Genomic DNA, 27940 nt, shown 5'->3' on the forward strand with positions numbered 1-27940 from the left:
CATAGGCTCACCTGAGAATGATGTAATCAGGAATGGTAGCCATATCTATTCTTTTGGGAAAAAGATTAGAATTACTTATGATATGAAGAAGAAACAGAAGACCCTAAAATTATATTGCTGGGACTTGAAACAATGAAATTAAAATAACAAATGCCTGACTGAGAAACAACATTGGAACTCTTATTTTAAAAGTTCAGGAGCACCTGCTGGCTCAGTTGGTAAAGCATGCAACTCGGTCTCAGGGTTGTAAGTTTGAGCCCCACACTGGGTATAGACATTAGTTAAAAAAATAAAATCTTAAGGAAAAAAAAAAGGCTCAAAACTATCACTACAGTAAAGACAATATATATATATAATGAAGTTTCTTCTGGGGCACCTAGTTGGGTGGCTTAGATGGTTAAGCGTCTGCCTTCAGCTCAGGTCATGATCCCCAGGTCCTGGAATCAAGCCCCACGTTGGGCTCCCAGCTCAGCAGGGAGTCTGCTTCTCCCTCTTCCTCTGCCTTCCCTTGCTGTGCTCTCTCTGTCTCTCAAATGAATAAATAAAATCTTTAAAAAAAAAAATGAAGTTTCTCCTATTCATGCATAATACAGTGATTAAATGGAAATCTCTAAAGAAGTCAAGTCACAAATTATACAAATAATTTTTCTAAGATCCTACCCCTAACATGTCCCCACCCACTGAGAGTTTAATTCCTAGGAAATATAATTCAAAGAATTCATCAGGCACAATATATGTGAACATCCCTAACCAAAATCTGTTCACTGATGACTGTCTCAACTCTACATATCTCAATACATAATAATTAAATCCTCATTTCTTACTCATTATATCATGCCAATTTTTAACCCTTTATCTTTCTCTGGGTTTAGTAAATAAATTTTGTCTTCTCAGTCACATCTCAAAGGATCTATTTCTAAAACCCTTTATCTGGGCGCCTGGGTGGCTCAGTTGGTTAAGCGACTGCCTTCGGCTCAGGTCATGATCCTGGAGTCCCGGGATCGAGTCCCGCATCGGGCTCCCTGCTCGGCAGGGAGTCTGCTTCTCCCTCTGACCCTCCTCCCTCTCATGCTCTCTGTATCTCATTCTCTCTGTCTCAAATAAATAAATAAAATCTTTAAAAAAATAAATAAATAAATAAATAAATAAATAATAAAACCCTTTATCACATTTGTATGTCTTCCTTGAACCTTCTCCAAGTTCAGTATATCTGACTTAATTTGTTGTGTTGGACTTTCTTTAAGTAGAGCAGATCAGGAAAAGAAAAGGTCATTGTGCTGGCTCCTGTCCCTTACATTACCCAGTCCATACAATCAGCCCACTATTAGAAGCAATAACTCAAATCCTAGCTCTCTTCAAATCAGAAAGATACCTGAAGGAGAATTTATAAATTCTGTTTTTTAATATTCTCATTAATTAAATAATGAGGTATAATAGAAAGAGAATGAGTCTCGGTGTCACCTTTTATATGTGATCTAACTTCTCTGAGACTCAGTTTTCACATCTGCAAAAATAAGAATACCATTTCATGGAGTTATAAAAACAAAAGATAAGAACTTTTATTAAAAAGAATTGTCAAAGGTCACAAAGTCCTAAGCAATGTTGGCATCCTTACCAACATTTGCTCAATGAAATCAACCCCTGGGATATAGATGCTCAATAAATGTTACTTTTTATTCTGCATTTTAGGATTGATTTTTCCAAAGAGTATAAAAACATTCAACTACATAAACATTGGATTTTCACCTACATTACGTTCGGCCTCCCCATTCAGTGGTATTAATAAATTCACATAAAAACTGTCATTTAAAAATTTCACCTTGCCGTTGAACCAAAAGCTGAATTGTTATAGGACACAATAATAATAGGTATTCTATCATACACTTAAGTTACATGAATCTCAACAAGCATTAAAGTAATTAGATCACCTACCTTACATCATATCAAAAAAAAATCAATTCTAGGTGGATAATAAAAAAGTAAAACAATAGGGCGCCTGGGTGGCTCAGATGGTTAAGCGTCTGCCTTTGGCTCAGGTCATGATCTCAGGGTCCTGGGATCGAGTCCCGCATCGGGTTCCCTGCTCAGTGCAGAGCCTGCTTCTCCCTCTCCCTCTGCCACTCCCTCTGCTTGTGCCTTCTGTCTATCTCTCTGTCAAATAAATAAATAAAATCTTTAAAAAAAAAAAAAAGTAAAACAATAAAGGTATCAAAAGATACCCTCAAGAAACTGAAAAGAAACAAGCCAGGAGTGAATTGCTTGTGGGTTTTTTGTGGGGGGAAGGGGTAGGTAAAAGAAAACACTTTTATTTCTCAGAGCAAGTTGGAACAGAAGTATGAAGGTGTGCAACAGATCACAAATGCCACTACTGAAATCACACAGCCAAAAATCCCTATATCCCTTGAGAGACAGCAAATGATTTTTTTTAAGATTTTATTTTGAGGTAATCTCTACACCAAACATGGGGCTTGAACTCACAACCCCAAGATCAAGAGTCATATGTTCCACTGACTGAGCCAACCAGGTGACCCAGCAAATAATTTAAATTCCTACAACACATATGATTAATAAAAGACTTAGATCCAGAACATATAAAAAACGCCTACACATTAGCAAGTCTTGAGCAGGCATTTCAGAAAATAGGATAGCCAATGCTCAATGTCATTAGTGATCAGCAAAATAAAATGCAGATTAGAATCACAAAACACTACTAAATGCCCACCAGAATGGTAAAACTGGAAAAGACAGAAAATCACAAGTGTTGACAAAAATGTGGAATAACAAGAACACTGCTGGTAGAAGTACAATTGGCAAAAACCACTTTGGGAAATGATTTGGCAATACTGCCTAAAAATCACTATGACCTGATAACTCTATTCTTAGGTAAACAGCCACCAAAACAATATGTGTACATGTGCACCAAGAAACATATATTAACACGTTAGCATAATTCATAATACCCAAAACTCAAAGGGATCCAATCATCCACCAACAGTAGAATGGATAAATAGTAGTATGTTCCTCCAATGGAACATTATCCAACAATGAAAAAGAAAAAAAAAGCGCTATATGCAAAAAACATGAATGAATCTCACAAATATAATATGAACAGGCCCAACATTAATCAGGTTAAGACATATATGCTTAGATGTTAAAGTTATTTATAAGAGCAAGAAAGGGACTGCCATAAAAGAAGAATGACAACTTTGGGATGCGTGGGTGACTCAGTCAGTTAGGCGTCTGCCTTCAGCTCAGGTCATGGTCCTGGGGTCCTGGGATCAAGTCTGGCATCAGTGAGGAGTCTGCTCAGTGAGGAGTCTGCTCAGTGAGGAGTCTACTTCTCCCTTTCTCTGTCCTTCCCCCGATTTGTGCTCTCTCTCTCAAAATAAATAAATAAATAAATAAATAAATAAAATTTTAAAAAGAAGAAGAAGAAGAAGAAAAGTGACTACTTTGAGGAAAAAGAATGGGGAACTGACCAAGTCTAAGGGGTCATAAGGCAGGCTTCTAAAGCATTGACAATACTTATTTTTCTTTTACCTCTGTGATGATTACACAGATGTTCACTCTGTGATAATTGGTTCTGTGTACTTTTGTGTATATACACTACATTTCACAAAACAAAAAGTTGTAAGAGAGGAAAGAATAAAGAAAATAAATAATAAGGTCACAACCTTTTCTAAAAAGATACCTAAGTATTAAAGTAAATGCTAAGAGCAAATGAAAAACTGATAGCAAATAAGCACATGAAAAAATGCTCAACGTCACTAGTCATCAGGGACATGCAAATTAGAACCATAATGAAATAACATTACACACCTATTTTGAATGCCTAAAATATTTTTAAAACTCAAAATACCAAGCACTGGCAAAGATACAGAGCAATTGGAACACTCATAAAAGGTTGGTGGGAATGCAAACTGGTACAGCCACTTTGAAAAACAATTTAGCAGTTTATTACAAAACTAAACATAGCCTTACCATATAATTCACCAATTTCATTCTTAGTATTTAGCCAACAGAAATGAAAACTCACGGACACACAAAACTGTATACAAATGTTCATAGCAGCTTCACTCATAATCATTAAAAAACAAAACACAAATCCAAATGTCCTTCAACTGTTGAATGGATAAAAAAACTGGTATATCCATAAAACGGTAATATTACTCAATAAAAAGGAACAACAACAACATGCATGATCTCAAATACATCTTGCTAAGTTAACAAACCTTGACTTAGAAGGCCTGTATGCATGATTCCTTTTATATGACATTCTACAAAACCCAAAACAATAGAGACACAGAACAAACCACTAGTTGCTTAGGGGGGTTGGAGGTACAGGCTATGAAATGGTAGAACAAAGGAATTTTGAGGAGGGATGGAACTGTTCTATATTATGACTAGGTGGTAGATATACAACTATGCATTTGTCAAGACCCTGTATACCACAAAGAATGACCTTTACTATATATGAATTAAAAAATAAATTTTAAAAAATTTTAAAACACTATGGTCACAGCACTACCATAGATTTATAGAAGTATCAAAATGACAGATTTATCATAAAATTCCCTCAAATTCAAGAACCTTGGAAATATTTTATTACCTAATTACACAATGTAAAAAAATCATTATGTAATTCACTTAGATATTTAACTATAATAATAACAATAAACATTACTGATGGGGCACCTGGGTGGTGAAGTTGGTTAAGCAGCTGACTCTTGGTTTTGGCTCGTCATGATCTCAGAGTCATGAGATCAAGCTCGGCATCAGACTCTGCACTGGGCATGGAGCCTGCTTAAGATTCTTTATCTCCCTCTGCCCCACCCCCTCCCTCTCTTAAAAAATTACTGATAACATTAAAGATGCACGTCGTTAACATTTTATATATATATTTTTAATCCTCCAAACAATCATATAAAGTGAAAATTATCTCAACTTTACCAATGAGGAAACAAACCCAGCAAGAATAAAGAAGTATCTTACGCATGCATAGACATCTGGTAAGTGGTGAAGCTGAAGTTTAATCCCCTTGTACCTGAGTCTTTCCATGACTATTTTCTTTTCTCTATACTGTCTCTTAATTCAAAAGCTTTTGTAATTCCTTAATAATTTTTTTCTTTACATTATATGAAAATGTGTTAATACTTCCTAAATTTGTAAATTTAAAATTGATCGGGAATATTTTATATTATTCAGGTACCCACATACTCATAATTATATAAAACAAAAAAATATGCAGCCTCTGCCCTCAAGATGTTATAATCTAATAGGCGGCACACGTATGACTAACAAGGTAGGCAATTTTAAAAATCAAAAAACAGTAGCTGGGCGCGTGGGTGGCTCAGTCGGTTAAGCGTCTGCTTTCGGCTCAGGTCACGATCCCAGGGTCCTGGGATTGAGTCTGCTTCTCCCTCTGCCCCTCCCCCCTGCTCGTGTGCCTGCGTGCACTTTCTCTCTCTCTCTCTCCCTCTCTCTCCTGCAAAAATAAATAAAATCTTTAAAAAAAAAAAACAGTAGCTGAATGGGCAGTTGGGGAGAAAAACATTGGTAGTGTGAGTACCTCATAATAATAAGACAGTTCTGCTTCCTCCTGTATCTTACATCATCACTGTCATTCACTTTACTTATATAAGTGAGTGTGTGTGTATACACATACACATAAGCAAACATATTCAAATACAGTATTCTTATTAAACTGTTATCTGTTAGATTAAGAATAAAAAAGTAAGTTTTTATTTTACCTTCATTCTTTTCTTCTCTGATGCTCTTCCTTTTTTTAGATTTGAGTTTCTGCCTATATCATTTCCTTAGCTCTAAAAGAACTTCTTTTAACATTTCTTGCAAAGAAGGTCTACTGGCAAAAAACTCGTTTGTCTGATAGTCTTTATTTCTCCTTCACTTTTTAATTTTAGAAAGAGAAAGAGACAGCGTGCATGCACAAGGTGAGGGAGGGGCAGGAGACAGAGAATCCTTGAGCAGAGGAGACTCCCCCATGAGCTTGGAGCCCAACATGGGGCTCAATCCCAGGACCCTGAGATCATGACCCAAGCCAAATCAACATTAGGCCACTTTACCAACTGAGCCACCCAGGCATCCCAATTTCTCCTTCACTTTTAAAAGATAATTCTGCATGGGACATTATTCTAGGTTGGTGATTTTTTTCTCTCATCACCTTAAATATTTCACTCCACTCTCTTCTTGTGGTTTCTGAGGAGAAGCCAGATATAATTCGTACCTTTGCTCTTCTATAGGCAAGGTATTTTTCCCCCTCTGGCTGCTTCAGGAATTTTTATCTTCAATTTTCTGATATTTGAAAATGATGTACCTAAGTGTAGTTCTTTTGGCACTTATCCTACTTAATGTTCTCTGAGCTTTCTGGATCTTTGGTTTGGTATCCGACGTTAATTTGGGGGAAATTCTCACTTGTTATTGTTTCAAATATTCTGTGACTTTCTCTCATTCTCCTTCTGGCATTCCCATTACACATGTGTTATACCTTTTATAGTCACCCCACAGTCCTTGCATATTCTGTTCTGGTTTTTTTTTATCCCCTCCGGGCTTTTTCTCTTTGGTTTTCAGTTTTCAAGGAGTGTACTGATGTATCCTCAAAGATTTTTTTGTCAGGGTGTCTAGTCTACTAATGAGCCCATCAAAGCTATTCCTCATTTCTGTTAGTGTTCTTTTCTCTAGCATCTCTTTTTGGTTAAATTTCCATCCTTCTCCTTACCATTGCCCACTTTTCTTACATGTCATCTACATTATCCATTAGCACCCTTAGCATATTAATCACAATTGTTTTATATTCCCAGTCTGATCATTCCAACACCGCTGCCATATCTAAGCCTGGTTCTGATGCTTGGTCTGTCTCTTCCAACTTTGTTTTCTGCCTTTTAATATGTTTTATTATTTTTTTCTTGACAACCAAGGCATAATGGACTGGGGAAAAGGCACTGCTATAAATAGGCCTTTAGCAATGTGGTGGTGAGGTGTGGGGGATGGCAGAGCATTTTATAGTTCTATGATCAGGTCCCAGTCCTTTAGAGCGCCTGTGCTTCTAGACTGTGAACTTCACAAGAGCTTCTCAATCCATCCCACTGCCCCTTAGGCAGGGCAGAATGGTTAGAGTACGCTGAAGCTATTTGTTTCCCTTCTCCCATACAGAAGGCTTGAACAGCTGGAATTGGGTATTTCCCTTCCCCTACATCAGATAGGTTCTCATAAACTCCAGTAGGTTAGACTCTGACGAAATAGTTTATCCTGATGGTAGGCCTTATTAAGAAGAACGAAATGCTCTTGTATATTTCAAAATTGTTCCTTTTCCTTTTTCTCTGCTAAAAGCAAGAGGGGATTTTTCTCTAATATTCACTGAGAGAACGTGATAGAGATGCAAGAGGTAAAACTCACAAAAGTGCAAGGGCCCTCAATAACTGGTTCCCCCCCCAGAGTTCTGAACTCTCAGAGTTGTCACACTGAGCCTCCAGCAATTTGTCAATTACAATCAGATTTACCTATACGAGCACTAGTTCCTGGCGAGGTTGCTACTCTAGTTAAGTTGTGATTCCCTGTATTCTCTACTGATCTCTCCAATTTTGAGGGCAGTGGTTTGCCTTATGACCTCTTTTCATTCATGGATCTAAGAAAAGTTGTTGGATTTTTCAGTATGCTCAGCTTTTTACTTGTTGTTAGAATGGGATGACAATATCCAAGCTTCTTACATGCCATACAAGAAATCAGGAAGTCTGCATTTTCTTTAAGAATGTTTTTCTACACTACAAGCTTCAAAATTTATGTAAAATAAGAAAAAAAACATACAAACCCAATTTCACGTACAACAAAATTGTTACATACTTTGAAAATTATTTATTACTTTTCACTTTCCCCTTTCACTGTGTGTATTTATGTTTCTATAGGTCTAGCCTAGATCAGATACTGTTCTAAAAGCATCTGAACCTTCCAATTTAACTGTAGAAATCAATATAAAGTTATAAAGTGCAATCCTTGAAATACATTCTTCAAACAAGCCATTAAAATACAGCTTACCATTTTGATGCCTGTGGAGAATGTCACTGGTTTTATAGGTTTAGGTTTCTCAAGTTGCATTTCCAACTGGGTAGATCGATCTTTATGCTGAGCCAACAGGAGAGCAACAGGGAGATCAGAACTCTCCTGTAAGAAAAGTAAAAGTGCAATATGAAAGTTAAAAAGGAAAAACTAATGAGCAACAAGTCTTTTATTTTAAATTATGCCTTTTCATAAGCATTTGATGTCAACCTAAATATTCACTTTATGGAGAACACTTCGCAAAAAAATTTAACATTCCATAATAAGAAAAGGCTGTTTGAGATTCATAAATCAAAATAACCTGCAAAAAAAGTACTTTTATAAAATCCACATTAAAGACAATATAATAGAGTCTTATTTCATCTAGCAAAGCCAACCATATTTATTAAACTAAAAAAATTTAAAAGCTGATCACAAAAAGAGTAATACAAAGTACTATAACTTAGATCAGATGTTTATCTAAGACACATTCTTCTACCAGTGAATTCAGACCAGTCTGCAATTGTTTCCCATTAGATTTCACCTGAGGCCGTTTGGAAATGATCCTTGTTCTGTTTTGCACAATGGAACAATTGTTAAGTACAACCAAAAATATATTTATTCTCCTTTATGGACTTATTTTCAGAAATTAAGTCTAGATTTTCTTAATTAACACAATGATAGTAAATATTTCTAGTATCTTATACTGATACTAAACCAGGGCTACTATTTACACAAATCTGCACACATACATATTAATAACAAGCAAATTACTAATTCTTATACATAGGCTTATTTATCCTGTTTAACATGAAGTTCTCTTATATTTTTAAAGTGCTGTGGAACTAAGGTCTAAACTAAATGTATCCAGACCTCTTCCTTTCTGAGTTTTCAGTTAAATAAGAACACAGAAACACATGCAGAAGGAAGCCAAGAAGGAAGGAGATCATATATACAAACACAGTACTTTATATGTGCAAACAAAAATGAAGTTACAAACAAATTTCTATCTCCTATACCAAGGCTACCTACAAAAACACACATATTCTTCAAATGGCCTACAGATTTTTAAAATAATAACTACCTAGAATTTAATCCTTAAAAAAACTATATTGTTAAACATTTCATAGTATGAAAGTAAAAGTATAGCAGAATCTAATTTTCTTTCCAAATCAACAACTTAAGAATATTTTTAAGGCACAAATGTAGTTAATTAACATACTTAAAGGAATTGTTTTAAGGCTACAGTACAGAAGTAATTCAAATAACAACCAATTTATTTCAACAGAATTGCCCTAGAATAAATTTGTACCTAAAGAGTTGGTAACAGAAGTGCTTTGCAACAGCAATTTACAAAGATTAAATTTTTTTTAATGAAAGAACACAAGTTTTATTTATAAAATAGAGCCTTGGGACCTTTAGCAATAATAAAGGAGAATGAATGAAATATACTATGAGAATATACTTGAATACCTTTCATATTCTACAATAAAGCATTAGTTCTGCATTAGTAACAGTATTATTGTGAATTTCTGCAGCTATTCTAGATTTCCATTAAGAATTTTATAAAAAAGGGGTGCCTGGGTGGCTCAGTTGGTCAGGTGTCCAACTCCTGATTTCAGCCCTGGTCAAAATCTCGGGATCATGAGACTGAGCCCCACATCAGGCTCCATGCTCAGTGAGGAGTCTGCTTGTCCCTTTACCTCTGCTCCTCCCCCCCACCCCTACTCCCCACCCCTGCTCGTTCACTTTCTCAAATATTTTTTTTAAAAAAGAACTTTAAATAAAATGTAAAAAAATTTATAATAAAATGTAAAATTAAGAGAGATTTTAAATGGGCTGTGGCCCAAAATAACTTTTGAAACCCATTACTATCTTTTCATATGTAAAAACTAACAGAAGAAAAATAAATTTCTTTGGCATTCCTTCTCAACTTATACTCTAAGTGAATTCAAATGCTCTTCCATACCTGGTATTTACTCTAATAAGTGAACGTCCTTGTGTAAAAGCAAGACAATGTGTTCACTTCAAAAAGTTGCTAATCAATACTTCGGCCCATTTTAATCCTGGTTTTGCTTTCACATAAAAGGACCTGAATATTAAAATGTCTTGGTAATACAGCTGAAATTTAATAAAAAATAAACGTTCTAGGAGTCTAAAACTAATTTTGACATTAAGGCATACAATTTACTTCAATCTGCTTTATTCCATTTTAGCATTCAAAACTCTGAAAGCTGAAAATCTTTGTGAATGTTAAATTAGAATGAAGCAGGAGCTCTAACAACAACAAAAATCTACAGAGTAAAATAAACTATGGGAACATACATGCTCTCAGGAATACATAAAATGCAGATTCAGCCTTGCAAGTTATTTAATTTTTCTTAGCTTTCCAGTCTATCTTGAAAGGTTCTCTAAACTACATTAATTGCCTGAAGGTATACTGTTTAATATTTAAAGAAATTTTAATAAGACTGCCTGTAATACTCATTAAAAGCTTTATAATGACCATTTTTTAAAGATTATTTTAACTGACTTTAAGCAAGCCATCTGGCAAACAATATTTCTAATAAAAATCAGTTACTACATTTGACAACAATATTAGCCCTTAACAAAATTTAAGACATAACTGAAGAGAATTTTCAAATAGGAATATAAAAAGATTTAATAAGTCAGGACCTGTTTAAAAATCTTTTCCCAAACTGTTAAAAAAAATTGAATTTACAGTTAGGATTAAATAAATGGACTTTTTAGGCAACATTATGGTAAATGCTAAGCCATAAACATTAAGACCATAACATTAAAATCCTGTCACATACAGTATAACGTAATGCGTTTTAAAGGTTAAAAAGTGACCATTAGCACAAAAACCAAACCCAAACACAGGAAAAAAAAATTCTAATAAGTAGTACTTGTTGCCTAAATTAGATCCAGAGAATAATTCTAAGATTTAAGCTTCTAGACATATTTACAAATGCCAAATTATCTATTTTATAGAATCTAATACATGAACAAACATAGAGAAAGAAATAGAATGTGTTTTTTTACTTACTAGGGATCCAGGAAGATAAAAAGAAATTTAATAAATACTTTCAATTAGTCAATAAGAACTAAAACATATGGTTACATTTTAACAAAAAATTTAATGATTATTAAAAAATTAAAGTAACAGAATTTTTAAAAATAAAATTACGAAACCAGAAATTCAAAACGTACTGATATTCTAAAACAATCTATTGTAATTCATTGTTCTAATGAATTGCTAAGGATTATTTAACTACCATGTTACATGATCTAAATGGTGAAGAAAGTATGTGCAGTAATGACTTGCAGGTGAAGAAAACAGGAAGTTGCGGGGGGGGGCGGGTCTCACAAAAACCAATATTAACTCCAGATTATACACAATGTACAACATTGGCAGTTTCACATCTTGCTTCATGCCCCACTGATTTAAAGGGGAGCTTCATGCCAATAGCAGCTCAATGAGGCAGCAAAACTTATTACTTTGAGGGCTAAAAAAATATGCAAGAGTAATTGCTATGCAAAGCTAGCTAACCTCAAAATTAAATCTAAAAACTATTTAGATGCAGTATTTTTAAATGTTAAACTGTACCTTCATTTCATATCTAAGTACTATATTTTGAATTAATTCAATTAATTGAACAAAGGAGAAGGGTTACCAAGGAAAGTGTGTTGTTCTTTGTATAAAATGATGGGGGAAAGAAACTTTAAATAAAATAATTTTAACACTACACCAAAAACTAATGATGTAATGTATGGTGATTAACATAACCTAATAAAATAAAATTTAAAAAAAATAATTTTACTAATTACAATACAATATTTACAATATTTACTAATTCATTCTTTAAAGTTTTCAATTTCTCACAAGATAATATCAACAAAAAATGTGAAATACATGTGTCATTTCAACTGTTAAAAGCCACAACTGGGCGCCTGGGTGGCTCAGTCGGTTAAGCGGCTGCCTTCGGCTCAAGTCATGATCCTGGAGTCCCAGGATCGAGTCCCGCATCGGGCTCCCTGCTCGGCGGGGAGTCTGCTTCTCCCTCTGACCCTCCCCCCTCTCACGTGCTCTCTCTCTCTCAAATAAATAAATAAATAAAATCTTTAAAAAAAAAAAAAAAGCCACAACTGACACTTAATAGTTTCAAGAAAAATTAATGGAAATTGCTAAGGAAAATACCATATTCTATTTTATATGCTACTGTCTTCATTTTTAGAAACCAATTCATATTCCACTTATACAAAGTAGATAGGGTTTATGATAAGCATTTTCTATCTAAGCCTCATTAATGCCCTTACTCTTTCCTTTACTTTCTCACCTACTTCTAATTTAATTATCTTGCTTTCTCTTTTTATTCCTGGTTAGCTAACTTTTGGCCAAAAGAACAGTAGAAAAATATATACATACACATTTACCCAATCATACAGTAACAAACACCATATCAACTAGACCAAAGAATTAAAGTATGTTAACACCACACAGAAATTAATTAGAGGGGAGGGAGATGGGGGGATGGGTTAGCCTGGTGATGGGTATTAAAGAGGGCACGTTCTGCATGGAGCACTGGGTGTTATACGCAAACAATGAATCATGGAACACTACATCAAAAACTAATGATGTAATATATGGTGATTAGCATAATTTAAAAAAGGTTCAAAAAAAAAAGAAATTAATTATGTGGACAGAAAAGGAAAGAGAAGAATGCAAATAGATTTTCTGGAGAGGATCATTTCTACTGTGATTTTATCAGTATGACTCCAGCTTATAAGCATCAAATAATATATTGTCAAATCTATGAAACACTTCATAAACCTTAGTTATTATTACTGCTGTTATCTAACAATGGTGAATACTTGGGGAGCTAACTATTCGGAAACACAAATAACTCACAAAACACTGCCATTTCTTTGGAAATGGCATTTGCATTTTCTCATGCAAAAATATGAAACACAGTTCTCACAGAGTAACTAGAATCACTATAAATTTCACCATGAAGCCCAAACACTTAAAAAGGAGCTAGTTAAGCAATGTCCACAACAGCCAAACTGTGGAAAGAGCCAAGATGTCCATCGACAGATGAATGGATAAAGAAGATGTGGTATATATATACAATGGAATATGCAGCCATCAAAAGGAATGAGATCTTGCCATTTGCAACGGCATGGATGGAACTGGAGGGTATTATGCTGAGCGAAATAAAAGTCAAACAGAGAAAGACATGTATCATATGACCTCACTGATATGAGGAATTCTTAATCTCAGGAAACAAACTGAGGGTTGCTGGAGTGGGGGCTGGGGTGACTGGGTGATAGACACTGGGGAGAGTATGTGCTCTGGTAAGCGCTGTGAATTGTGCAAGACTGTTGAATCTCAGATCTGTACCTCTGAAACAAATAATGCAATATATGTTAAGAAAAAAAAGAAGAAGAAGATAGCAGGAGGGGAAGAATGAAGGGGAAATCGGAGGAGGAGACGAACCATGAGAGATGATGGACTCTGAAAAACAAACTGAGGGTTCTAGAGGGGAGGGGGTATTAAAGAGGGCACGTTCTGCATGGAGCACTGGGTGTTGTGTACAAACAATGAATCACAGAACACTACATCTAAAACTAATGATGTAATGTATGGTGATTAACATAACAATAAAAATTTAAAGAAAAAAAGGAGCTAGTTATAAGAGAGCCAGTACTATTCAGGAGAAAATTGCTCTGAAAACAATGAGTTTTAGTCAGTAAGTTTAAAAACACATAAATAACCTATAAATAGTACACTGTCTAACATCAGTTATATTCCTCTCTCATCTGAAAATAAAACGGACATTGACAAACTGTTTTTTTTATGAAGGAACAGAAGTTGAATACACCAGCATTGAATATACCAGTAGAAATGCCATTTAAATGCCATTATCCAGCATAATAAATAGGAATGCACTATTTATTAATACATACCAGTTCATCTAAAAAAGCCTGCTTATTCTTCCTTTTTAGAATCTGCTGCAGTTGTTCTTCTTTTTGTATAAACAGTCTTCTTTGTTCATTTTCCTGTCTTTCTACCTCTAACGCCTCTTCCAATTCCTCCTGTTCCCGAGTCTAAAACAGAAATATTTATATACAGCATGGAATAAATTTAGTAACCAAAATCAATCCTAACTACACTCTGACAACACTTTCTTTTTTGGAAAAAGCATGAAACACACTAGTCACAGTTTAATAGAGCAGCATTTCTACTCTGAGGGAACTAGAGTTCATTTAATTTCATGTGGACATGGTACTATCAAAGAGAATGACACCTACCATTAAACAAACAAACAAGTACACTGCGCCCATCTGCAGGAAATGTGTTTAGTAGTGGATTTATTTATAATTATTACAGATAGTTTCAAGTCATTCAAAACCAAAAACCCAACAAAAACAACAAAGAGACAGTCCATATACAGAATACTAACTGAAAGACTCCATTGAAAAGACTGGCTTATTTAACAGAAACAATTTCCAGAACATTCCAGATAATGAAAAGTTATCACTGTACTGAACTGCTTTTTCCCAAGCTGAAATAAGTCTTCATGATGCTAGAGTTCCAAATAGCATTCACTTAAGGGAAGTTGTAAAAAACTGAAGTTATTTTTTAACATAAGCACATAAATTTGTGCACTGAAAAATTCAAAATTCAAAGTTAATATGTAAACAGAATGAACCATAGTTCTACTCATTCTCCTTTAATGGAATTCCTCAGAAATAATTCCAGGCTCTGAAATTTATTACAATTCTAAGTCACACTTCAAAGCAATCATATACCTAGTCTTTGCTCTTTAATTCTTATGAATGAAAAATACAGTAAAATCTAAATGGCTTTATTTTAAAGCTCTTTTTTTTTTAATTTGACAAAACACTGAGAAATTATGGCACTTCAAGTAAATACAGAATAGAGGAAGAGAGCATAATAGGTTTGAGCATCATGAATATAATATATGAATAACAAAGACCTCAGAGAAAAATATATATTTTACATAAATATTTAAAACCCTCTATTAGATTTTTTTTCAATTCACACATTAGATAAAGTTCTCAAACAAAAAGATGTTTCACCTACAATTCAAACTCACTACTAGACCCAAAATTAAGTTTAGCATCTGATCTCCCAAAGCTGATCATACTCCTATATTCCTTATGTCCACTAAGTGCACACCTACATCTCAGTCAACTCCATTTGAAACCATAAATTCATCCCTGTTTACTCCCTCTCTGCCCCCCCACCCCCGTTCCCCTTAAATCAGTTGCTACATCCTACTAGCATCTCTCCCTATAATTTTACAAACTCTTCCTTCTCTGTTGGCAAGGTTGCTACTCTAACTCAGGCCCCCAGTGGAGAAGAGAATTCAAACGTGAGCTAGAAGAATTAGTAGGAATAAATGTAGAAAGTTAGGGGCTGAGATATGAAAGCTGGAAAAGTAAACTACTTGATTAGAGGCATATAAGCAGAAAAAGATGAGCCTTACAGTAAAATAGTGACATGTAATCAATTAAGTGTAACAAATGTTAAAGAGGGTACAGTGAAAACAGAATCGATAGACTGGTAAACTCTCCTTGCAGTGATAAAGGACACACAGAGAAAGAAAAGATTTCATATAGAGTGTTGTGGGTTAAATGTATCCCCCAAAATATATGTTGAAAGTCTTAATTAACCCCTGGTACCTGTAAATGTGACCTTATTTGAAAACAGGGTCTTTGCAGATGTAATCAAGTTAAGATGGAGTCATACTAGAAATGCAGACACAGAGGAGAAAGCCATGTGAAGACAAAGGTACAGATCAGAGTAACACTGAAGGTTGCTGACAACCACCAGACGCTAGAAGAGGCAAGGAAGGATTCTTCCCTAGAGCATTTAGAGAAAGCATGACCTTGATAACACCTTAATTTCAGAATTCTAGACTCTAGAACGATAATAAATTCCTGTTATAAGTCACCCAGTTTTTAATAATTTGTTACAGCAACCCTAGGAAACCTAAGAGGTTGAGCTAAGACCTCAAACAGTAGGTATTTGCCCCCATTAGAGAGTAGAACAGCTATTCAGGCAGACAAAACAAAGATGCAAAGACATGAATAAAGCTGGAATGAGTGGTATGGCCAAGTCATGAAGTATGGGGGTGGGGAAAAGTTCTAGATAAAACTGAAAAGGCAAGCAGAGGGCAGATCATGGAGGGTCCTCATACCACACTACGGCAATGTGAGCCATACTAAGACAATCAGAAAAAAATTAGGGAAATTTGAGGGATAACTTTAGAAAGACAACTAGAAGCAGTAAAGTATACAGATCAATCGGGCCATCACTGAAAACAGGAAAACCAGATAAGAAATGATGAGAGTCCTAAATAAGGTAATAATAATAATAGAAATGGAGGGGGAACCAGAGTTGAAAAATGATGAGCAGAGACTATCAACAGTATAGTAAGACAGCCAGATACGGCTTGAACACTTGGATAAAGAACATAATAGTAGAAACAAGTGGTAAAGATTTAAAAACTCAGCTCTGGAATGCTGAATTAAAAGTGCCTATAATACATCAAGAAATAAATATCTATTAACTATTTATAGATATATGTATATATTACATAGTATAATTCTAGGAGCTCAGGAGAAAAAACAATGTGCTACAGAAACATTTGAAAGTAATTAGTATAAAGGGGTAACTCATAAAGAGAAGCACTGAAAGGAACCATGTTTTAGGAGTCAGGAAGGAAAGCTAAGCCTCTTAAGAAGATGAAAGGGGAAGGTGAGAGCAGCAGGATGAGGAATGGAGTGGCCCCACAGAAGTTAAAGAATAGGGTTTCAGTATCAAGGGAGGAGGCTACACCAAACACTGCCAACAGGCCAAATGAGATTCAGACCTAATAGTCTATCGTTTTTAACAATAAGAAACTGGTAGCCTCAATTTTCTCACTGAAATAGAATATGCGAGTATCTTGGACATAGTAGGCCTCAGTAAATATTGATTAGCTAGCTAGCTGACTGAATAAATGGAAAAACAGCCATCATTAAAAATCAAACACTGGGGACAATGAAGAAGGTATTGGACTGAGAGAAGGGAAGCAGGTTGAAAACTAAAGGTCTCTGTGTTCTTCCTGATACTACCTTACCCAATCAACCTCCCTTGCCTTCACCTCCCACTCCTAATCCATCAGTAGGACCTGCTATTTTAAACTCAAACTATCTCTCCAATTCATCCCCACCTTTCCATTTCTTGTTTAAGTCACCTCTAAATTCACCAACATAACTGCAATAACTTCCCATTGGCTTCCCAAACTTCAAGCTTGATTCTCTCAAATTCAACCTCCACCAAACCACTACATTTATTCTAACACAGACAATACCTTATTACCACTTGGTTTAAAACCCTTCAATGAAAATCATCCACAGCCACGTTTTTATAACATTACTCCAAGGAATCTTGGAACTCTCTAATAAGATGCCTAAGGTACACTACAGAAGAGATTAAATAAATGGAAATTCAGCCTATCCCTCCTCCCACTATCACTTTAACAACAAAAGTATTCCAAGCAAGCTTTCATTTGAAGAAAAGGTTCACCTATTAAAACATAAAAACAACTGGGACACCTAGGTGACTCAGTCAGTTAAGCGTCCAACTCTTGATTTCAGTCATGATCTCGGGCTTGCGGGATCAAATCCCAGTCAGGCTGTGCACTGCGCGTGGAGCCTGCTTAGGATTCTCTCTCTCCCTCTGCTCCTCCTGCCACTTTCTCTCTCTCCCTCTAAACACACACACACACACACACACACACACACAGCTGGTCTATTTAAGCCCAAATTACTTTTCATAATAAATTTCCTTATGTGACCTACGCCCTTTCTACTTCTCCAACTTCAGCTCTCTCTCTCTCTCTCTGTTGAACTTTGGCAATATAAAACTACTAAAACCTCTCAGAACTTCTTGCCTTTGCTTATGATTTCTTTCTGCCTGGAATGTCCTTGTTCAGTGTCCCTATTTCCACCCTTGTCCCATCTTCTTCACCTTAAGTTCTGCTTGTCCTTTAAGGCTCCCATTCAGGCATCATCTCACCTGGAATGCCTTTCCCAATATTATCAGAATGGATTAGTTACCCCTCCTCTATACTCCTATAAAAACAAGCACACAGCACTTTCCACATGCTTATGACATTGTATTGAAATTACCTGGCTTCTTATTCATCTTTCTGTACAATATGCTTAGCAGATGTTCAACAAATGTTATGAACTGATTTTTTTTATTTTGCTAAACTGACATTCTACACAGCAATCTCTGCTGCTCATGAGAATCTAGAAAATTGAAAATAAAAATTAAGCTAATTTTAAATAACAAGTGTTGGCCAGATGTGGAGAAAAGGAACTCTTGTGCACTACTGGTGGAAATGTAATGGGTATAGTCACTGTGGAAAACAATATGGAAGTTCCTCAAAAAATTAAAAATAGAAATACCATATGGTCCAGTAATTCCACTGCTCGATATTTACCCAAATAAAATGAAACAATGATTCAAAAAGATATGTGCACCCCTATATTTATTGCAGCATTATTTAGAACAGCCAAGATATGGGAGGAACCCAAGTGTCCAATGACAACTGAATGGATAAAAAAGATGTAATGTACATACACACCCTGCCCACCCACACACACACACAAACACACACACAGGGATATTACTCAGCCATAAAGATAGGATGAGATCTTGCCATTTGCAACAACACAGATGGACCTAGAGGGTATTATGCTAAATGAAATAAGTCAGAAGTCAAAGAAAGACAAATACCATATGATTTCACTTATATGTGAAATCTAAAAAAAATAAAACAAATGAATAAACAAACAAACAAAAAGCAGAAACAGACGAATAAATGCAGAGAACAAACTGGTGGTTGCCCGTGGGGAAAGGGGTCGGGGGAAGGCAAAATGGGTGAAGGGGAGAAGGAGATACAAGCTTCCAGTTATGGAATGAATAAACTAAGAGATAAAAGGTACAGCATAGAGAATATAGTCAGTGGTATTATAATAATGCTGTATGGTGACAGAAGATAGCTACACTTGCGATGAGAATAGCATATTGTATATGCTTGTTGAATCACTATATTACACACCTGAAACTACTGTTAACAATGTAGTTACAACTGTAGTTCAATGAAATAATAAATAAGTAGAATAGAATAGAATAAATATTTAAAGCTAATCTTCACTAAGACTCTACTTCAAGATTAGATCACAAAACTAATGATGTAATGTATGGTGATTAACATAACATAATAAAAAAAAAAAGTCAGAAGATTAGATCACATTCAGTTTCTCCATGTTCACACTGATTGATGATAGGTACCAGCTCCATGAAACAAATAAGATCTCCTTAGCAGACAGCTCAATAATAGTTTCTCTATGTCAGAAGTGGGTTGCTTTAGATGACTAATCATGCAGAAGACTTTTTTTCTTTTCTTCTTTGATACAACTTTGATGTTTTTGGAACAGTGAGACTTCAACATTCACAGAAACATGAAAAGCAAGTTGCTGTCTTAGGTTAGTAAAAAGACATCAGCCATGTAAGTTAGTCCATACTTCACTAGCCACAAGAGAGCTGGGCTCTACTCAATGATACCAAGTTACTGGTAAAGGTCAACTAGCATCGTCTTAAAAAATGTGGTCCTATCTCTGTATGTTTATGCAATACCAAATACCCAGGTCAGTATCACTAGTAGTTATAACATTCTGCACAGAATGATTAGTTAATAAATGTTAATGAATTACTGACCAAATCACTTAGTTAAAACATAGCTAGGTATTAAACATTAATAGAATAAAAAGAATAAAAGCAATTCAAATATTCCCATTGAAAGAATTTGTTTTATTCAATAACCTATCATTATAAAGTTTTCAGATAATTAGAAATTTCTGCCTTAAAATAAATAACCAGCTTGAAATTAGATTATTCTTTTACAGCAACTGTCAATATTTCCTAGCTTAAAATGCTGAATGAAAAAAAGTATTCACTTGAAAGGAACATCCTTCTATTAATGAGTTAAATGGGGCTAATGCAACAAGTTACCTAGGCATACCTATTTTGCATGTATTTTCTAATGTACCCAGAGAAGGCTACTGGGCAAAGAGAGTCATTTTTATGGCACACTGATCCTCTTAGAAATGAAACACCTTTCTAAGGAAGTCAGGCTGGGTATGAATGGAATGAGAATGTAGTGTCAATTCCTTGAGAGCTTTATGGCAAGAAAGAAGTACCTAAATGAAACAGTCCTAAGACTATAAGGAGAAAGTCCTTCTAAACACAAAATGAAAACACAAGCTATGTGATCCAGATATGACTAGTATCATTTTGACCAACAATCACAAATTCCTGATAAATTACCTCAAAAATAAGTACTTCTGCTTTCCTCCAAAACTAGAAAGGCAAGGGTTAAAGAAATAACAGCTAAATTGTGTAAGTTTGTATAAGTACAAATCTCTGCATGCCCACAATTCTTCCTTTACAGAATATATTTTAATAATGCTATCAAAGTTGTTATAGCTACAGTGTGCCTCCTATCTACGTGCCTATATACATATACAGTATTTCTGCTCTGGACTTCAGCTAAATTCTTTGTAAATTTAATTCGTTTTAGAGGAAGATAGCTTTTCAGGGATCATATGTAAGCATTCATTTCTAATACAAAAGAAGAAAATACTCAGCAACCAACCAGCTTTAACTTATTTTTCTGAATGACATCTTTGTTTTCCTTTTGATACATCTCCATTTTCTTTTTGGTGTTATCCAAATCCACATTGTTGGTCAAGTTGAAAACTGCATCAGAAAGGAAACAATGACAGGAAATATAGCTTTAATATAAATCTTGAGTAGATAATAAATAAATTCATCACAGTGACTTAATTCATCAGGTTATTACTTACAGCTCCTTTTATGTCCTTTTACCTACTGGCTATTTTAGAGGCTAATCCTAGTTCAGCAACTATGCTTTCAAAGCCAACTATACAACTATCTGACTATCACAAAGAATATCTAAATCTCTGAATCACCCCAGAAAACCTAAGATATATGTTTGCCATAATATTAGATTTGATTTTTATAGGCCCCAGTCTAACTTTAAAAGCATATAAAAGATTACTTAAATTTTTTAAGTAAAAAGAGTAAGTCTGGGATCTACTACACTGGTCAGAATCAATACTGAAAAGAATCTGTTAGGGCGCCTGGGTAGCTCAGTCGTTAAGCATCTGCCTTCAGCTCAAGTCATGATCCCAGGGTCTTGGGACTGAGCCCCGCATCGGACTCCCTGCTCAGCAGGAAGCCTGCTTCTCCCCACTCCCCCTGCTTGTGTTCCCTCTCTCGCTATACCTCTCTCTGTCAAATAAATAAATAAAATCTTAAAAAAAAAAAAAAAAACTGTGCTACACAAACAGAAAAATTATCCAAAAGAATAAAAAATATTATATATTTGTATAATTTACAGCAAACAAAAACAAGGTTTTTTTTAAAGATTTTATTTATTTATTTGAGAGAGAGAAAGAGAGAGCACAAGCAGGGGGGAGGGGCAGAGGGAGAAGCAGACTCCCCACTGAGCAGGGAGCCTGACACAGGGCTCAATCCCAGGACCCTGGGATCATGACCTGACCCGAAGGCAGACACTTAACCAACTGAGCCACCCAGGCGTCTCCACAAAAACAAGTTTTATTCACATTCCAATGGTCTCCAACATGGCTGGACACAAGCCTGAATTATTTCCATATAGTCTAGATTTAAAAGAGTATGAAATAGAGCATAGATTAACTAGGACGGTAAAGGATAAACTGGCATCCAGACCGAAGACTGAAATAATTTCATAAGAGAAGCCACTGAGGTATGTTCAAAAAAGTGATAAATTTTCAATGAGTTAGAATATTTTATAATTTTTAATTTTTTATTAATTTTATAATTTTTATATAATTCCAACTCAAAAGAATGCCTTACTCCCTTCTAAGTTTACATATATAAATCAGTCACTATGGTACTCTGAATACCAACCAAAAGCACCTCTTTTGGTATATACAAATTCATATTATAAAGTACCAACCCACTATCCTACCCCTTACAGCGTTTGCACCAACCTGTCTAGAGAAAAATCCGTATCATTAAGATTCTCCTAATCCATAATTCAATTCAGACCTCGCTTGGCTTCTCTGTAATCTTTCTCCATCCATTATTAGCCGTTCTATCCCTTCTCCAATTACTTATCCTTACTTCCTGCTTGTCCTATAAACAGGTTTGATCTACCCTAAATAACTATGCTCTAAGCCATGTTTTTACAGATTTCTTCCTCATCTCACTCCTTCCTTTAACAAACATCTCAAATAGTTCCTAGATTTTTTCTTTTACTTTTCTCCTTTCTTTTTTTTCTTATTTGAGCATAGTTGCCACACACTGTTACATTAGTTTCAGGTGTACAACACAGTGAGTCAACAACTATAGGTTATGCTGTGCTCACAAGTGTAGTTACCATCTGTTAAATACAACCCTATTACACACTATTGACTATATTCCCTATGCTGTACCTTATATCCCTGTGACTTATTCATTCCATAACTCAAAGCCTGTATCCCCTACTCCCCTTCACCCATGTCGTGCATCCCCTCACCCCCTCCCCACTGGCAATATCAGTTTGTTCTCTATATTAATAGGTCTGATTCTACTTTGTTTGTTTTATTCATTTGTTTGTTTTTTAGATTTCACATATAAGTGAAATCATATGGTGTGTCTCCTAAGGCAAGGGAAACAAAAGCCAAAATATACCACTGGGACTATATAAAAATAAAAAGTTTTTTGCACAGGGAACAAAACCATTAACAAAACAAAATGGCAACCTGCTGAATGAGAGAAGATATTTGCAAATGATATATATGATAAGGGGTTAATATATATAATTTATAAAGAACTGATACAACTCAACACCAAAAACACAAATAATCCGATTAAAAAGCAGAGGACCTGATTAAACACTTTTCCAAAGAAGACATACAAATGGCCAACAGATACATGAAAAGATGCTCAAAATCACTGGGCGCCTGGGTGGCTCAGTTGGTTGGGCGACTGCCTTCGGCTCAGGTCATGATCCTGGAGTCCTGGGATCGGGTCCCGCATCGGGCTCCCTGCTCAGCAGGGAGTCTGCTTCTCCCTCTCCCGCTCCCCCCTCTTGTGCTCTTTCTCTCTCTCACTCTCTCTCTCAAATAAATAAATAAAATCTTTAAAAAAAAAAAAAAAAGATGCTCAAAATCACTAATCATCAGGAAAATGCAAATCAAAACCACAATAAGATATCATCTTACACTTGTAAGAATGGCTAAAATCAAAAAAGAAAGAGATAACAAGTGTTGGCAAAGATGCAGAGAAAAAGGAACCCTCGTCCACTCTTGGTGGGAATGTAAATTAATATAGTATCTGTGGAAGACAATATGGAGGTTCTTCAAAAAAGTAAAGGTGGAAATACCATATGATCCAGTAATTCCACTACTGGGTATTTACCAAAGAAAACAAAAACACTAATTCAAAATATATATGCACCCCTATGTTTACTGCAGCATCATTTACAATAGCCAAGATACGGAAGCAACTCACATGCCCGTCAATAAAGGAATGAATAGAGAAGATGTGGTGTATACACACACACACACACACACACACACAATGGAATATTAGACAGAAAAAAAGGTGAGATCTTGGCATTTACAACAACATGGACGGACCTGGAAGGTATTACACTAAGTAAAATAAGCCAGAGAGAAAAAGTCAAATAGCTCCTAGACTTTTGGATTATAGAAGCTTATAAGAATTGAAAAGTAATATTGGGAGACCAACATAGGGTTACCTATTTTGTTGAGTAAGGCATCAAACATACTCTAAAGACCAATCTGATCCATTATTTCATTTTTATCTCCTCAAAAGGCCAAAGGATTTCAGAACATCAACTTATCATAATCACTGTTAAAAACCCAGGCTCACCTACATATGTAGAAAAAACAAAAGCAATCATCAATGCTATTATATGCAATTTTAAAACTCTAGGAGAAATGAGAGAAACTGAGAAACAATAGTCCTCTAGCTACTTCTCCAGCTTTTTTACCACAAAGTAGAAAAGAAAATAGTAATGGTGGTAAACCAGGGAATCTGGCTAACATGCAATGGAAGGCATTCCCCATAAATCCCACTCTGGCCCCAACACAAAACAAAGAAGGAGGCTCAAAACTAGCAACTGCCCTTAGAAAGTCAACTGTGATCCATTTGTTAATGGAGTGTGATTCTGCTATCTTTGCCAATCACTCACAATTTACTCCTTATATTTAACAGGTCATCTACTGAGCCACCAAACCCAGTAATCTTTTACAACCTCTACCATCCTCAGTATCTATGCCCACTTAACAATACTGATCACTTATTTTTCCTTAGGCACTTTCTTCTCTTGACTAATTTAATACATTCTCCTGATCTGTCTCCTACTACTCCAACTACTCCTTCCTGTTTCCATCTCTGGCTCTTCTTAGTCTCTAAGTAATCTGTATGATTCTGGCTTTTGCCCTCTTTCCTTCCCTCTCTATTCCTTGGGCAATTTCATCACTTCCCATAGTTTCAACCAAATAAATGCCAGGAAAAGCTGACACTATCTCAAAGTACATTTCAGAAAGCCAAACACATAATTATCTCCAAACCTGTTCCTCCTTGTAAAACCTTTATCTGTTACGATTCTCATGCTAAGACACCAAGATTTAACACCTGATTCATCTGACCCACTCTCCTTTGCATTCTACAAGCAGCAGTAACCAAATCCTACAGGTTGTACCATCAAAATCTCTTTAAAGCTGTCCTTATTCTCTAAGTGCCCTGACAATATACCATGCCAGATCGTATTTCTCCCCAGATCATTTATAATAATCTCTGATTTAACTTCCTATCTCCAGAATCTTTGCATCTGACCCTACACTCTAACGCAATCCATAATACACAATGCTGTCACACTAATATTTCTGAAGCACACCTCTAATGACCTTGCACCTCTACCATCCTATAGTCCTCTCATCCCTTCTGCCTTTCCTCTTTTTACTAGAAAAAAAAAAATCAAACACTTTTAGAATTCAGAACCCTTCACAATCCGGCTATAACTATTTTTCTCTCTCCTTTTTCTCTCTTGGAAGTAGACGGTCTGCATTTCCCAACTGTCCCGTACATTTCCTGTTCCAGTTCCTTTGATCACACCATTCTGCCTAGAATGCCTGATCCCCATTCTTACTACTGAAATTATACCCAATCTTTAAATGTCTACCCAAAAACTACCTTTTCTATGAAGTTCTCCCTGACTTCCCTAACTGGAAAGAATTTCCTTCTCTTATGTTGAAAACATTATTTACAGCTCATATAAAAATCTCTTTCTACTTCATATAATATGTATACACATACACAGTGTTCTTTACTTACACTTTATCTTGTACTCAAAGACCATATTTTATATAATCTCTGTATCATCCAGACATAAGGAAAGGAAAAAAGAAATTCAATGATTATCTATTCGGTTCCCAACACTATGGGGCTATAAGCATACAAAGAATTTCCTATTTTCAAAGACTAAAGATCTCTCATTAAGGAGATCACCCCTAAACACATAAACTCAAGTAATAATACAGGACACTATAAGATCAAGTGACAACAAGGAAGAACTAAAAGTATCCTTGCTTCATGCATTAAATAATATCTAGCACTGTGCTAGCTGTTGAAGAAGTATTTATTAAAGGAATAAACTGTCCTTTTAATGGAATCAGCTACCAATTAACCCTACTAAAACAAAGTTCTGATTATGTCATTCAGTCCCTCAGTTCACTCATTGCTCCTGCATCCACAATGCCTTGAAAAGGGAAAATCCAATCTTATCTCTTACAATGCTTTTCCCCTCTCTACTCTGTGAGTTCTGCAGATTCCTCAGAGCCTCTTCAAGAACCAATGGAAAGACTAAGCAATTCCAACCAGAGAGGCTTTGCTTCATTTGCTTGCTTGAAGTGATCCCTTCAAAATTTTGCTTGAAGAATACACTCTACATACACTGTGTGTGTATCAAGTATCTACGAAGTACATATGACAGGCACTATGTCCAGCATCTGGTCTAATGATATCACTTAATCCTCCCAATAACCTTCTGAGATAGGTACTTCTATTACTCACTTTAAAGATAAGGATTAAAGACATTAAATAACTACATCCAAGTTATACAACCAGTAAATGTTGTAACTAGCATTTTAACATAGGCTATCTGATTCCAAAGCCTGAACTTTTATCTACAACACTAGTTGTATTGTTTCTCTCAATGCCTGAAAAACACTGATAGCACAGTTCAGCTCTTCCTCTGCACCTGTACAGGCTCCGCACTTTCCTACCATACTTGTGATCATACTGCTCCCAGAGAACCCATATCTTAGTACCAACCTCATCCCAGAACTGTGGATGTCCATATCTGGCCCACCTTTCTATATGCAGCTTAATCACCAGCTCTTCTTTATAACTCACTTTGCAGGTACAATCTCTCCATCCCTGAATGCCCACAATACATTGCTAATAACATACTGGTGGCACTTATCCACTTTCTGCCCTATAAAATTATTTTCAATGTACATATCTATTTGACCTAATAGAGTGTTCACTGAGGACAGATTGTAGGTCTGATTCATCTTTATCACTTCCAACACTTCAATAAAATATTTCCAGTACATACCCATTAAAATGACCAAAATCCAATACACTGACAACACCAAATGCTGACATGGATGTGGAGGAACAAGAACTCTCGTTCATTGCAGCAGCAATGCAAAATGACACAATACTTTGGGAGACAGTTTATTTCTTACAAAATTAAACATACTCTCACCATTTTATCCAACAGTCACACTGCTTCGTATTAATCCAAAGGAACTGAAAACTATGTCCACACAAAAACCTGTACACAAATGTTTACAGCAGCTTTGTTCATAATTGCCAAAGCATGGAAGCAACCAAGATGTCCTTCAATAGGTTAATGGATAAATTGTGGTACATCCAGACAGTGAAATATTATTCAGCACTAAAACAAAATGAGCTATCAAATCATGAAAAGACAAGGAGGAACCATAAATGCATATTATTGCTAAGTCAAAGAAGCCAATTTGAGAAGGCTAATACTATATGATTCCAACTACATTACAATCTTAAAAAGGTAAATCTACAAAGACAGAAAAAGATCAATGGTTGCCAGAAGTTAGGGGAGGAAGAAGGGACAAATAGGCAGAACACAGATGAATTTTAGGGCAGTGAAACTATTCTGTAAAATATCATAATGGTGGATACATGTCATTATATATTTGTCCAAACCCATAAAATGCACAACATGAAGAGTGAGCTCTCATATAAACTATGGTCTTTGAGCAATAATGATATGTCAATGTAGGCTCATCGATTATAACAAATTTACCACTCTGGTGGGGGGATGTTGATAGCAGGGAAGTCTGTGCATGAGTGGGGCAGGTGGTATATGGGAACTCTGTACTTTCCACTTAATTTTGCTATGACTCTAAAACTGCTATAAAAAATAGTCTATTAAAAAAAAAAAGGAATTTCCCATCTGGTAAGAGCTCAAGAAATACTTGGGAATTACCATAAGAGAGGAAAAAATAAATAAACCAATGCTAATGTTTATTATTACCTTTATAATTACAGATTTAATTAAAATGATCTTTATAATTACAGAACTGAATTCTACAGAATGGCAAAGCAAGCAGATATAAAGTACATGAAAAAAATTATCTTGGTTTCTTTTGGTTATAAATCTGAGAAGTAAAGGTAATC

The 27940-nt window shown here is 35.4% G+C and overlaps 1 protein-coding gene across 2 annotated transcripts in view; it reads right to left on the reverse strand.

Annotated features, from left to right (window-relative positions):
• Positions 1-27940, reverse strand: part of MNAT1 (MNAT1 component of CDK activating kinase) — a 206105-nt gene that overhangs the window by 115757 nt on the left and 62408 nt on the right. Inside the window, exons 4-6 of one of the 2 annotated variants that reach the window (XM_021701441.1) lie at positions 20793-20896; positions 14020-14160; positions 8050-8175 (exon numbers count right to left, since the gene is read on the reverse strand). In XM_021701441.1, the coding sequence (XP_021557116.1) occupies positions 8050-8175; positions 14020-14160; positions 20793-20896 (371 nt within the window). The remainder of the gene's footprint in view (positions 1-8049; positions 8176-14019; positions 14161-20792; positions 20897-27940) is intronic. The other variant, XM_044918080.1, reaches the window with a different exon arrangement.

Source organism: Neomonachus schauinslandi, chromosome 9, assembly GCF_002201575.2.
Source record: "Neomonachus schauinslandi chromosome 9, ASM220157v2, whole genome shotgun sequence".
Taxonomy (NCBI): domain Eukaryota; kingdom Metazoa; phylum Chordata; class Mammalia; order Carnivora; family Phocidae; genus Neomonachus; species Neomonachus schauinslandi.